Consider the following 15,115-nt stretch of genomic DNA (forward strand, 5'->3'; position numbering starts at 1 on the left):
CTTACCTACTTCTGATAAAAGTTGACTAAGCACATCGGCAACCAATTTGAACAAGAAAGGGGAGAGTTCACCTTGTCTTAGACCCCTACATGCTGGGAAGAAGTCATTTACTATGCCATTTACCAAAACTGAGTAATAGCAAGAAGTAAGGCAACCAGTAAAAACCAATTACACCACCTGTCCTCAAAACCACACTTTTGTAAAACCTTTAACAAGAAACTTCAATCCACTAAATCATAGGCCTTCTCAAGATCCAACTTGCAGACAAAACCTTGATTGCCTGATCTTGTCATCTCCTCTACACATTCATTTGCTATTTGAATCTGATCAATTATTTGCCTGTCTTGCACAAAAGCGCCTTGAGCTTGACTGATAAGGGAGGGGAGAACCTTTTTAATCCTCAAAGACAAGACCTTAGCCTAGTGATTTAAAAGGCGCACCTAGGCGCACAGACGAGGCACATTTTGGGGTATGCGCCTCACCCAGGTCCTAGGCGCACCCCTTTCAAAATGTGCACGCCTGGTGTGCCTTGCACCTCAGCCTAGGTGTGCTCCGAGAACCCCCTATTTGCTAATGTTGTTCATTCATTCATTCCAATAAAATATCTTCTTAAAAGGAAATTAAAGTTATAAAATCATTATTTTTCATGTGAGAAATAAGAATTTCAAACCCTAACATAGACTTGTTTGGGCTTGCCTCGAGGGGCGTGGTACAAAGGCAACTCATAGAATCAAGAATGCAATATGTTTTACATCACGTTAGCTCTTGAAACAATGCAATTAAGGAAAAAAAGAAATTGTGGGTTTTACATGCTTGAAAGTGCTTTATATGTTTGCATTTATTTTTAAATTTTCATTTGAATACGCTTTACATGTTATGTTTATGTATTTTAATTTTAGATAATTGGTTTTTTAAAACATTTATTTTAAAATTTATGTTTATATTTTTTATTAACATTATGCTTAATATTTTTTGCAATTGTAAAGTTTTTTTGGCATTTTTTTTGAATTTTTTGACTTTTTTTTTTTATTTTTTAGCTTTTTTTTGTAGTTTTTTGCCTTTCTTAAAATGGCACATCCCTCGCCTTGCGCCTTGCGCCTTAGACGCAAATTGGCCCTTGCGCTTTTTTTGCGCCTTGCGCTTTTAAAACACTGTCTTAGCCAAAATCTTATAGATGCTAGTCACCAAGCTGATTGGTCTAAAATTTTTAGGGTGTTTAGCCTCTTTCTTCTTTGGATCCAAGACTAGAAAAGTAACATTAACTCCAGAACTGATGATAAAGTTATCCATGAATTCTCTAAAGAACAGAAGCAAATCTTCTTTCACTATATTTCAACAGTCTTGATAAAAAGGCATGGTGAAGCCATCCGGCTCTGGTGCCTTAGATCTGTCTATTGAAAACACTGCTTGCCTAATTTTCTCCTCAAAATTCCTTTCCAGCCAGCTCTTATTCATTTCAGAAAGTCCCGGCTAGTCTAACCCTGCCAACTCCACTCTGCTATCTAGAGGTCTCTTTAGAATAGATTTGAAGTGATTTACAAAACATCTAGCTATCTCATCATAAGATTCAAATTCCACACCATCCACTTCCAGCTTAGTCACCCAGGTTTTTTCTCCTTCTCCCATTAGCCAGTTCATGGAAGAATATTTTCTCCACTGAGCTGCCTGTATGAAACTGTTATGATTCGGCCTGCCTTGGAGTTCTATTTGTCTGAGATCGATCATGTAGAAAGAGGTAGAAAGGTGGAAGAAAGAGGGAAAGAGAAAAGGAGAAAGTCTGGTTCGAATTGGAAGTCTAAAGAACATAACCCCCACTCGGCCAAACAGTGCTTTTTATTATTAAAATAATTGAAAAGACATATGTGCCCTTATTTAAGGAAGGAGCACTGGTTCTAACACAACATTATAGATCAGCAACCTTAATCTGGGTATAAGGACACAAATACCCCTACGCTAACACTCTTCCTCAAGCTGGTGAGTATATATCATATACTCCCAACTTGTTACATATGTAGTCCATTCTTCCCCGACTCAAGCCTTTTGTAAATAAGTCAGCCCACTGGTTTCCTGTATTAACATATGTAGTGTCTAGCTCTCCATTCAGCACCTTCTCCCTCACAAAGTGACAGTCAACTTCAATGTGCTTGGTTCTTTCATGAAACACCAGATTAGAGGAAATATGAACTTCAACCTGATTGTCACAATAGAGCTTCATTGGAGTATTGATATTGTACCCTACTTCCTGTAAAAGGTTCCTTAGCCACACTAGTTCACAAGCAGTGTGCGCCATAGCCCTTTATTCTGCTTCTGCACTACTTCTTGCCACTGCCGTCTGCTTCTTACTTTTCCATGTCACCAGGTTACCTCCCAAGAAAGTGCAATAGCCTGTGGTAGACCGCCTATCAGACATAGAACCGGCCCAATCAGCATCAGCATACCCTTCTATTTCAAGTTTTCCGCCACTCTTGTATATCAGACCGCGACCCGGAGCCCCTTTTAAATACCTCACAATTCTCAGAACTGCATTTCAATGAGGAATCAAAGGTTTCTGCATGAACTGGCTTACCACACAAGTCGTCGGTATCTACCAGGGTCTTCAAACACTTCACCCATATCACTGCTTAGCCTGGTATTTGTGTCCATAGGTGTTTCAGTTGGTTTAGCACCCAACAAGCTTGTTTCTTCCAGCAAATCAAGCACATATTTCTTCTGGCACAGATTAATACCATACTTGGATCTTGCTACCTCTATCCCCAAGAAATATTTCAGTTACCAAGATCCTTTGTCTGAAAATGATCCTGTAGATAAGTCTTCAGCCTGTCAATACCCATGTTATCATTCCCGGTAATAACAATATCATCTACATACACCACCAACAGTATTTTTCCTCCCAGAGAGTCATGACTAAATACAAAATGATCAACTTTGCACTGTTTCATACCAAACTTCTTTACTACCTCACTGAACCTACCAAACCATGCTTAAGGAGACTATTTAAGCCCATATATAGCCTTCCTTAGTCTGCACACCTTATCATCCTCCCCCTGAGCAACAAACCCTGGAGGTTGCTCCATGTAGACCTCGAGTAAGTCACCATGCAAGAAGGCATTCTTGATATCAAGCTGATATAGCGGCCAATCATACATGGCTGCAAGAGAGATCACAACACGAACTGACCCTATCTTAGCAACCGGTGAGAAGGTCTCTATGTAGTCAATGCCATAGGTTTGGGAGTACCCTTTTGCAACCAATCACACTTTCAGGCGTTCAACACTACCATCAGGCAGATACTTAATCGTATAAACCCATTTACAACCAACAGCTTGCTTCCCAGGAGGAAGAGCGGTGAGGTCCCAAGTATGATTATGATGGAGGGCAAAGAGTTCTTCTTCCATCGCTCGACACCACCCTGGAGAGGCAAGGGCTTCCTGGACATCCTTAGGGACAACAACTGATGATAACAAGGTGACAAACTGGCGATGGGAGGCAGAAAGGTGAGTAAGTGAAACATAATTAGAAATGGGATGAAGGGTGCAAGTACGTTTACCTTTCCGCAAGGCAATGGGGAGATCAAGCTCAGATGCTGAGTGCGGGTCTGGTGCCGGATCTGTTGATGGAGATGTATCCGGAGGAGTAGTAGCCGGTACGCGTGGGCAATGCGTATACACGTGACGGATAGGTGGGTGTTCAACCGGTGGTGGCACCGGAGGCAAGGGTTGGTCACGGTTGGAACAAGGGGAAGAGGGGTTGGCAATGGGAAGTGGAAGAGGAGGTGATGAGGAGGAAGAAGCATCACCGGACCCCAAAATGAACGTAGACTCAAAGAAGGTGACATCAACACACACAAAGGACCGTCGAGAACTAGGATGGTAACACCGATACCCTTTCTGGGTCCGAGAATAGCCAAGGAAGATGCACTTGAGAGAACGAGTATCGAACTTGCCATTCCCAGGACCCAGATTGTGGATGAAGTAGACACACCTAAATACCCTAGGCGTAAGAGGAAACGGAGACAAAGCGGGAAATAAGACCGTGAACGGAGAATGACCATCAAGGATGAACGTGGGCATCCGATTAATCAGAAAGCAAGAGGTAAGCACTGCATCACTCCAAAAGGGTTTGGGAACATTCATGTGATGCATTAGGGATCGTGTTGTTTCTAGGAGATGGTGATTCTTTCTCTCAGCCACCCCATTTTGTTGTGGGGTGTAGGTACATGAGGTCTGATGTATAATGCCGTGTTGGTCCAGGTATTCTTGAAATGATGAGGGTAAATATTCACGGCCATTATCAGAACGAAATACTTTAATGTGGGTACCAAATTGATTACGAAACTCAGCATAAAATTTCTGAGAAATGGTAAACAATTTACTTATTTCTTTCATTAGATAGAGCCACGTCATCCTTGAAAAATCATCTACAAAAATGACAAAATATCTATATCCATTATATGACATCACTTTATAAGGACCCCAAACATTGGAATGAATTAAAGAAAAAGGAGTCGACACACGGTTATCAACCCTAGAACTAAAGTGAACACGATGGTGTTTCTCAAACTGACACAACTCACAATCCAAAACAGAAAGTTGACTCAAAGACGGAACCAAAGACTTCAAAACTTTTAGCGACGGATGACCAAATCGGCAGTGCCATTGGAGAGGAGAAAGGGATGACTGGAGAGCTATTGAAGTTCTGCCACCACCGTCAAGATAATACAGTCCACCAGCTTCATGCCCTTCACCAATCTTCATCCCTGTCTTGAGATTCTGAAAAACACACATAGAAGGATAAAAGGTAATGGAGCAGTTAAGTGATTTGGTTAGCTTACTAACAGACATAAGATTAAAAGGCAATTTAGGAACATACAAAACTAAGGAGAGGGATACAAGGTCTAGGTCAACATTATCAACACCACAAATTGAGGATGTGGAACCATTAGCAAGGGTGACAAATTGTGATGTTGAGCAATGAGATAAGGAAGAAAAACACCTGGAGTTCCAGTCATGTGATCGAAGGCTCTAGAGTTAATGATCCAAGGATTGGGTGTGGATGCCAGACAAGCCATACCTGAGTGATCGAAAGTCATCGTGTTTTGCTGTGATTGGATAAACCTCTCATATTCATCACGGGGAACACTCACCATCTCCTTCACGGGACCATCTATGGATGTAGGAGGTATCTGATCAGATGAATGATTCTCCTGTCTAAAGCTGGAACTGGAGTCACTAGTCGCGGCATGATTGGCCCAGGTTGAGGGTGGACCATGTAGATCATAACAATAGTTAATGGTATGTCCATACATTCCACAGTGAGTGCACTTCCTCGGGCCTGAGCCACGTCCTCTACCACGGGCTCCCCCTGAATCTCTGCCCCCAGTACGACCACCACCACGATTATAAGTAGGCCCACCATTGCCACTTCGGCCATACACAGGACCACTACTACCACCACGGCCAGACTGAGCTCCCCGAGCTCCACCTCTAGCACCACGGCCTCTCGATACAGCAAAGGCAGATCTATCGGAGATATTAGAGTTCTTAGTAGATCTGATAGAAATCCTCCGGAGTCGAGCAAATACCTATTCTGAAGAGGGGAGAGCTGATCCTCCTAATATCTGAGCCCGTACTAGTTCATATTCAGACTTCAGTCCCACAAAAAATCTAGTCACATCAAGTTGTTCTCTCTGTTGTTGCTGAATCTTGACATCAGAAATGAGAGGGTGATAGACATTCAACTCATTACGTATGTTTCTCATGTTGGCATAGTACTCCTCAAGACTCTGATTGCCCTGTTGCAAATTAAAGTACTCCTGATACAGCTGATACACTCTGGTTGTATTGTCCTGTCCTGAATACAATTTCTTCGCATGGTCCCACACATCTTTGGCAGTGTCAAGAATCATGAAGTTTACACTAATCCTGGGTTCCATACTATTCCACAACCATGTGATGATCTGAGCATCCTCTTGCTCCCAATCTTCATACTCGTGAGAGTCAGTGGAGGGTTTCTCCTCTCTTACGTGTTTTACCTTCTTCTTTGCCTTCAGAAAGACTTCGACAGATTTAGCCCAAGGCACATAATTCTCTCCATTTAGTTTAATGGAGGTCATCTGAACATTTAGGTAGTCTGTAGGCACCATCACATTAGGTTTACAATCACTGTTATCTCCCATTTTGTTATCACCGATTCTGCACACTTGCTGAATTCTATTACCACTGAATTCTGCACACTGCACACGACTAGATCACACTTGTCACACTGATTTCAGCACTTGTTGTTGCTGAAAAGTGTGCTCTTTACACCACAAACCCTACTCCTACGGCTACCTGAAATCTCACCATTATATGATCACAACTCTTCCTTCGAAATACACAAAAACAGCATAAACCCTAGCACGCTACTGTCTGAAACCCCAGCATATGATCTGAAACACACTTCCTATTTGATCCATAACAGATATCATGCACAGAAATCTCTTACCTTATGACTGAAGGAACAACCACACGAGCAGGAAATCAGTCCACACAAGACAGCCACTGCACCACACAGATCGACCCTCTATTCTTCATCGATTAGGGGAGGGCGATCTTAGAAACCACCGCAACCGACCACACAAGACCCGACTGGAGGCATAGAAACCTCCAAGGGAAGAGGGCGATCACTCCTTTTCAGCCCTTTCCCTTATCTCCAGTTGAATGCAGAAAAATCCGGAGAGACCCTAGATAGGGTGTGTAGAGAATAGAAATCTAGGCAGATTCAAGTGGCTTTGATACCATGTTATGATTCGGCCTGCCTTGGAGTTCTATTTGTCTGAGATCGATTATGTAGAAAGAGGTAGAAAGGTGGAAGAAAGAGAGAAAGAGAAAAGGAGAAAGTCTGGTTCGAATTGGAAGTCTAAAGAACATAACCCCCTTTTGGCCAGACAGTGCTTTTTATTATTAAAATAATTGAAAAGGCATATGTGCCCTTATTTAAGGAAGGAGCACTGGTTCTAACACAACATTACAGATCAGCAACCTTAATCTGGGTATAAGGACAGAAATACCCCTACGCTAACAGAAACCAACCCCCCATTTCTCTTATATGAAAAATATTTTCTGATCGCATTTACTTATATGCAAAATATTTTCTAACTTCATAATTCATTATTCATTTTTTGCATTTTCCTGCAGTTCATGTTCAGTAGACCCATTCGTTGGATTTTAGCCCTCCATGGGAATGTCGTGGTGCCTTTCGTGTTTGCTGGAATTATGAGGTAATTGATACTTACTTTAGCTTCCAAATTTATTTTGTATGAATTGCCATGGATTGGCCTGCCCGTTATTTTCCTTTTCCAATTTGCAGCAGATTAGTACTCATCCTTTTATCACATTTAATAAAGTTTCAGTTACTCATAAGATATGCATCAGATAACTTCTTTTGTAGAAACAATTGCAAAGTTGAAATAATTTTAATTATCAGGTTGGGTAAAGAAGAAGAGAGACAAGAGATATATAGACACAACCATGGAAAGATAATGAGGAAGAATGTCTTTCTATTTATTCATTATGAAAAGAAAAGTACATTGACTAAAATACCCCTAAAGTGCAGGTAGCTTATCTTGTTAACATTCTCCCTAGCACATTGACAATAAACAAGAATAAACAGACTCCAAATTCAGTTGTACTTTACCTTCTTCAAAAATAAACGGACTTCAAATGAAATATGGGCATATTACTACCCTATACAATCCATGCATGCATAATCCAATGAGCACCATACCACAGAAAGGTAGCAGTTCCATAAAATGTTGGTGAAGATCTCTCGGGCAAAGGCATCTCATCTTTCAACTAATGCCCTCTTTTTGTAATTACTATACTAATAAGTATACAGCCACACTGTAATGGGTTCTCCCATTTTTACAGTTAATGCAATATATTTTACTTTTTTCCACAGCAAGAAAGAAAAGTCGAGGAAGCATCCCATGTATAATTTAAAAGCACAAAGTCCACACCTACATTAAGTACAGAACAATTAGGTGCTACAAAGTGATCAAATGAGAACCACCACTAATCAGAAAGCACAAAATTGTAGGGGGATCCATTGCAAAGTACCACCACTTCTCATCACAATCTGTGGTCAAAGTACCACCACTTTGACCAAGGAACTGAGTACCAAAGGGAGAATAAGGAACCGTGGTTTTTGTAGAATGACCATTATAGGGTGGTCCCTGTAGTAGATATTACAAATAACCCCCAGAAACATGAAGTTTGCATTTCTTAAAACTCCCTCTCAAGTTGGGTGAAGATTTTTTTTTGAAAAAAATAACTTTCATTCAAAAAGAAAAGGAATCGTCCATGTAGTAGATATTACAAATAACCCCTAGAAACATGAAGTTTGCATTTCTTAAAACTCCCTCTCAAGTTGGGTGAAGATATCTTTTTTTTTTTGAAAAAAATAACTTTCATTCAAAAAGAAAAGGAATGCCTACAAAAAAACTTAAAGACCTTTTTTTTTCCCTCTTAGCTATTACATTCCCTTAGAGTAATCTCTGATAATGAAATAAAGACCTTTTTCTGTACATTCCTGTATATTTTAATAAAAGGCTTGATTATTGATAAAAAAGAAAGCTCTGACAAAGCAGAACGAATGAAATTAAAATTATGTTCTATTATGCTGGATGAATTTTGTGAAATATTTCATGATTCATCCATGCAGGCAAAACTATATTGGGGCAGGGGCCATTACTTGGTATAATGTTAAAATCTCAGGCTGGCAAGCATGGGGATGGAGGTTCAGGTCTGAGGGCGGACACTTTATGCAAAAAATGTTTATGGTTAGGACCATACCCAGTCCACCTCTCCGAAGATCCCAGATAGCTGGGGCCAACATTGGATAGTTATTTTTAGGCAAATCTACATGACCAGAAATAACCATGAATTTCATATCAAAACATAGAAAATATTCAAGTTCATGTGAAGGTAAATATTTAAATATATTAGTTTCAAATTTTTAACTATAACATTGCAATATAATAATAATAACAATAATTCAATAAAGCAACTAGATTTAAAAAATTAAGTAATGAATATTATAAGTACTTTTATACCAAACAATCCCTAAGATTAAGTTTTTTGCATTATTTTTCTTCAAATACCCACAAGCACTTAGTCTTCACTAAAAGCCAAAGCAATAGCAATAAGCTTATAAACCATTCAATCCAGCGATTCCATCAGCCCTTATAAACAGCCCCCAAGAAAAGTTTTACATAATTTTTCTTCAATTAAAATATTTACATAGTCTGTTTAAATGATAATAATTTTGATTTTAGATTATAAAAATTTCTCAAAAGTCATTCAAGTATAAAACAAAAATAAATGCAGAAAGCATGAGACTTAAAAGTTGTTAATATTTATTCAGTGTATCATGTTTATTTTAATAGAATGAGTCAACCGATTAAAATGTGTTTAGCATGTCTCAAAGCGTTGGACTAGCATCCTGGATGACTAGCTTCCCACCTAGGTGCTTACGCTTGCATCTAATGGGAATATGATTCGAGTTGAAGTTTTTATCGTGTAATTCAATCCCTTCTCTCTTTCTCTCTCTAGTTTTCTTCTCTCTTTGATAGCTAAGCTTCTTTCCGTAAACTCATTGGTTCCTTCTCTCATCCATATAGATCAGTAATGATCTTCCTCCCAGTTTTTCATATTCTGTTTCCTCTACTTCCTTCATGGACTAGAGAGGCCTCCACAACCACCTTAGAATCCCTAGCTTCCTCTCTTCCAGATTCCTAAAAGTTTCTATCAAAAAGTTGTCTCACCAAGGATGAACAGACCTGGGGGCGTAGCAACTTGAACCTCATTCTCAACTATTCATTGGCATCAAACCACTAATCTAACACACTTTGTCCACTTGAGCTCCTTTTTGCTCATTCGTCCATCTCTAATACGCACATCTTCGTTGTCTCATATCTGATAAGATTGAAGAATTTGTAGGTTTGTTTCTAACTTCTAAGTTCTGGAGGCTTGTTAACTATTAAGCAAGTGCCAATTGGTTGTCAATAACTCTTGTACTACTGCTGTTCAATGTTACTCAATATCTTGTTGTTCATATTATTTATTTGTATTTTAGTTTTGAAATTCTAAGAGCTGTATATGGTTGTCATCTGTACTTTGCAGTGGAAGTCTGTCTTATGGTCTTCGTAATACCCCATCAGCTACCATGGAGGTATGCTTTAGAATTCTAATTTTAGAGCTATATCTTTTGCTTGTTTTAGCCTTAATTTCTTTCCTTTAGTGAGAAAATGCCAACAATAACATCCATCTATCATCCTGTTGACTGTTATGATATTTGAGATGCTCTTTCTCTCTTGTTTTCTGCAACTATTCTTTTCTTCATGAAAGCTAGGGGATCAGTATTGACTGATACATATATGATGTTACCAAACTTGGGTGATTTTGGTAATATGAATATTGACAGGTAGAAAGTGCAGAATCTTATGTAGGACTTATGAAGAAGGCAGGGATTTCTGTAGAAATTGAGGTGTGGTAACTTGTTTTTCTTAATTCATTATTTCCAAAGGGTAATTTGTCACCTTGATTTATAGAAATAGGATGCCCATGTCTATTTAGAAGTGAGATTTTAAAACTGCTTTTTACCTACAGAAACGCAAGAACACAATTTTAGAGTGCTCTACTTCCTTGGCAGAAAGTGTTGGTGGACATCTTGTCATGCAGAATAGCTTACTTGAGGAGGTAGTAATTGCTAGTTAGCTTAATTTTCACTTGGATTTGTTTAGTTAAAAACTTAATTCTATGACTTTTACGTTCCCGGAATGTAGGTTGTGAATCTTGTTGAGGCACCTGTTCCAGTCCTTGGATCTTTCAAGGAGTCCTTCTTAGAGCTTCCTAATGATCTCTTAGTAATGGTAAGTCAAACAACTAAGGGCTTTTTTTTTCGTACCTACAGGCTCACACTTGCATATATTTATATATGCCATTGGGCAGGACAAAAATGGTCTTCAGATATTCTTAAGTCAAACAACTAAGGGCTTTTTTTCATACCTACATGCTTGACTTGCATATATGTATATATTCCACCGGGCAGGACAAAAATGGTTTTCAGATATTCTTAAGTCAAACAACTAAGGGCTTTTTTTTATACCTACGTGCTCACACTTGCATATATATGTATATATGCCACCAGGCAGTAGAAAAATGGGCTTTAGATATTCTTTTTCTACCTTACTGCATGTTTAATTAGCCTTAGTTTATTTGTCAACTTATTTTGCCCCTGAATCTTCTATTGAGGTTTATGCTATACCTATAGTGTAGTGTGAATGAAGAGGTCAGTAAAAATGCAAGGAAACTATCTGGAAAAGAAGAATGAGACAATTGAGAAATACATAGTTGTTGACTTATGTGGCAAGTGCCAAGCTTGCTATGTTTTCTAGTGTTGGGTTGTTTTCCGTTTTTTGGTCTATAGGACTCTTTTCTTGAATCTAGTCTTGCATTGATATTCCTAGGCTTATTGAGTTGTTCTATTGAAATGTCTTTGCAGTATTAAATGCGTCACTTTCTGCTGTTGTTTGTATGGATGAGCTTTGAGATGTCTCGGGACTTGGAAAGCATGTGGTTGTTTACATATTTTGTATGGTATAGTTGGGTGTTGCAGGGGGTTGGTATTTTCTATGTAAATTCTTAGGCGAATTCCTGGAAGAGTATGATTGTTTTTTCCATGTCAATCTTCAAAGTCAGAAAGGGTGAGAATCTTTTTTTTTTTGTGGGGGGGGGGGATTTACTGTAAAAACGGAATTTTTTTTTTGGTAACAAATGTATACAAAATTTAGATTTTGATGCTGATCAAAGATTTCATGGAGACTTAAGGTGGTGTGGTAGTTTCACCCAGTTTTCATAACTCCACTCTTAAGTAGGGAAGTTATTGGATGTGCTTAATGCTCTTTCAGAAGATGCAGGGTGTCTTGGTGTCCCTTGAACATAATAATGAGTTGATATTGAAAATTGACACAAAACAAGGTATCATAGTGAGGTTCTTTAAATAAGGTGCTTAGTTAGTGTATTTCTCCTGAAAAAGAGCTTTCTTGTGGCTTGTTTTTTACATAAAGCGCTTATGAATTCACAATGGATGTCTGATGTGCACGTCACAGTTTCTTGTGTGTTTTACTTTTGTTAACAAGATTCTTACAACTTGGCCCCATCTATTTTTCAGATGTGTGCCTTTTGTTTTGCTACGGTATTTGAAAAGATTGAAAAGGATTTCGGAAATAGCCATTTGAGTGTTTTTTACAGATGCCAATGCTTATATTTATGGTTTTTTGTTTGGCAATAAGATTTTATGGGTGTACGCAGTTGAATGTTTATAGCCGGCATATTGGATCGGGCAGAAAGTTTTATACGTTGTAATCATCTTTCTTAGGTTTTTATCCCATTTTGTATATCTTAGGACTATTTTTTAATCAGTAACAATCACTAATTTTATCTTTTGACTTTTCAATGTCAATAAAATCCTTTTGTAAATTGATCCAAGGAAAATAATATATAATATGGCCATGACTTGGAAGTATTGGATAAGTAAAGGTTCTTTTCCTGGCTTTGCAATAGAATAAGGATCTCTTCAGATTGATGTATGATTTAGGATCCTGTCAAGGCCTGTCCCAGATTATGAAAAGAATCTCTTTTGAAGATCTAAACTGAATAAAAATGAACAGAATTATGTAGGATTTTAGAATTAAATTTGTCCAAGTTATGCCTGCTTGTATCATGGTGTGCTGCTTGCATTAAGCATGTGCATGTACTATCTCAACTGCCTTCTCAGTGATTTTTACGATCTGATAAATGATATCTACTCATTATTCAGGTCATGCAGAAGCACCAGAAGTACTTTGCTATCACAGATAACCATGGGAAATTATTGCCAAACTTCATTGCTGTAAGATATCCATTAGGATATTTTCATGCTTTGTAGCCAAATGATGTCCATTGGTAATCTTTCTAGGTTTGTAGTATGCTGAAGTTGCTCTTTTCTTTTTTTGTTTTTTTTAGGTGGCTAATGGAGCAATTGATGAGATGGTGGTAAGAAGAGGCAATGAAGCTGTACTGAGGTCAGATATGAACTCTGTTCATTCATTCTTGTTCAACATTGAAGTTAACATGTTACCAATTTGATATTTTCTTCTTTTAGCTCAGTTTGAAGGTCTTGAATGTGCTTAGAAACAAGATATTTTTACCTCTATAGTGTTTTTATCTTCTATCAGCACATCTGTAATATCCTTCTGGTAGTATCTCTACAGTGCCATCAATGAGAAGAGAAAGAAGTGGGATATGCGAATGGATTAGGAAATTCTGTCTTGGATCAAGGAAGATGTTGAAGCCTTTGATCATCTTAATCAACATTGTACAACAAGGAGGGTTTTACATTTGGGAGTTCGAGAGTTGAAAGCTTTAGATCATAGCTATCCACTTTGCAGTTTTGACTTGCTTATGGGAACTGGTAATAATCAAAAAGTTGGACATTTAAATATTTGATGGCCTTTAGTCTTTGTGAGGATATATATTTTTTCTCTTTTGGGTGGTTGGTGGGGGTGTTGGAAGTGGTTATTCTTCATGATTTTCCTTTTGGAAGCAACTATCTGACCAATGTTAAGGATGTAAGGAAGTTACTCTTGGGAACTTGAACTGCATTTTGATTTTTCGCTCTCCCTCAGTCCCTCTTAGGTTTGTAATGAATATTGAACCAGTGGTTTAGGTGGTGTGAGAGGATTTTTGGAAGTTTATAAAAATTTGGTGGAGGGCATATTTTGGGCCATAGGGGTGGAATTGGTTGGGGATAATTAGGTATTAACATTTGGAGATCAGATAGATCAATGGCTATTGTCAAACAATGGTTGTGAAGTATACAGAGGATTTGACCCATTAGAGGGTGAAGATTATGAATTACATGGTTGTTCTAAAACGGTGATTGTGTACCTTAATAATATTTGAGGCTTTTTGGATTGGGCCTGGTGATCTGTCACTTATTGGTCTCTTTTGCACATGTTCCATGAGGTAATGTGTGATGAAGGATGGCTGGGTAATTTTAAAAATTGGCTCTCAAATATCAAACTGATTTGGGGTAGGAAATTGTTATGGTGAAAATTTTATTTCTTCAAAAATGAGAAATTTCATGGGAAATCTCATAGGAAATTGTGATGATGAAAAACATTTCCAGCATAAGAAAGCACTATGAAGAACAAAATCTTGCAGTGGAACCACATTAGTATTTTTTTTGTAAGTAAACTACAGAAATATTTTTTATAGACTGCATTTGGGAGTGCTTCTCCAATGGACTTTTTGTGCTTTTCATGTTGGGGAGGCCAAAAGCTAGTAAAAAAAATCATTCGGTGGAAATGCTTGAAACGGGTTTTTTTGTATAAAAAAAGCCTGTTTGAAAAAGCTGAAAAAAACTCCTAAACAGTGTTTAGAAAACCAGACTGGAGTGGCCGGTCAGACCGGTGGAATTGTCACTTGGGGTATTAGCTGGTCCAGTCATACTGTAGAAACCGGAATTGATAGAAAACTGGCCAAACCTGGTTGATAGGCCAGTTTAACCAGTGAACCACTCTCGGTTTCATAAACTGCTTGGATCACTAAATGAATTGAAAATTTAAAATGACAATTGCACAACTTGAACACAAGACCTTTTATTTATGCATATTGCCTTGCTACCATTGATCCATTTCTTTATTTATGTTCATTTATGCCTCTCTAATGTATATATTGCTTTAGTTCACATATATTTTAAAGAAAATGTAAGTGAATAGGCTTGAACCCTGGTCATTTGTTTTAAAAATTAAGGAATTCACCATCTATTTGCCTCATTCAAGCATGATATTATTTGTAAAATATATTATCTATGGTATTTATGTGACCCACAAACCACACTATATATATATATATATATATATGTGTGTGTGTGTGTGTGTGTGTGTGTTAAATCACACATTCACTTGCTTTATGTGTTGATGTATCCCAGAGACTGGCAGTGCTTGGGAGTGATGTTTAGAGAACCGAACTGGAAAAGGGAGAAGTTCAAGGGTCATACATACGTACATACATACACACATTCACGTGTATAT

The 15,115-nt window shown here is 38.2% G+C and overlaps 1 protein-coding gene across 1 annotated transcript in view; it reads left to right on the top strand.

Annotated features, from left to right (window-relative positions):
• Nucleotides 1-15,115, top strand: part of EDD1 (glycine-tRNA ligase) — a 169,039-nt gene that overhangs the window by 102,850 nt on the left and 51,074 nt on the right. Inside the window, exons 19-25 of the mRNA XM_088895870.1 lie at nucleotides 7,176-7,258; nucleotides 10,161-10,209; nucleotides 10,462-10,524; nucleotides 10,647-10,736; nucleotides 10,823-10,909; nucleotides 12,859-12,930; nucleotides 13,044-13,102. Of these exons, the coding sequence (XP_088751996.1) occupies nucleotides 7,176-7,258; nucleotides 10,161-10,209; nucleotides 10,462-10,524; nucleotides 10,647-10,736; nucleotides 10,823-10,909; nucleotides 12,859-12,930; nucleotides 13,044-13,102 (503 nt within the window). The remainder of the gene's footprint in view (nucleotides 1-7,175; nucleotides 7,259-10,160; nucleotides 10,210-10,461; nucleotides 10,525-10,646; nucleotides 10,737-10,822; nucleotides 10,910-12,858; nucleotides 12,931-13,043; nucleotides 13,103-15,115) is intronic.

The sequence above is a fragment of the Nelumbo nucifera genome, chromosome 1 (assembly GCF_055504915.1).
Source record: "Nelumbo nucifera cultivar China Antique chromosome 1, China Antique-T2T, whole genome shotgun sequence".
Lineage (NCBI taxonomy): Eukaryota > Viridiplantae > Streptophyta > Magnoliopsida > Proteales > Nelumbonaceae > Nelumbo > Nelumbo nucifera.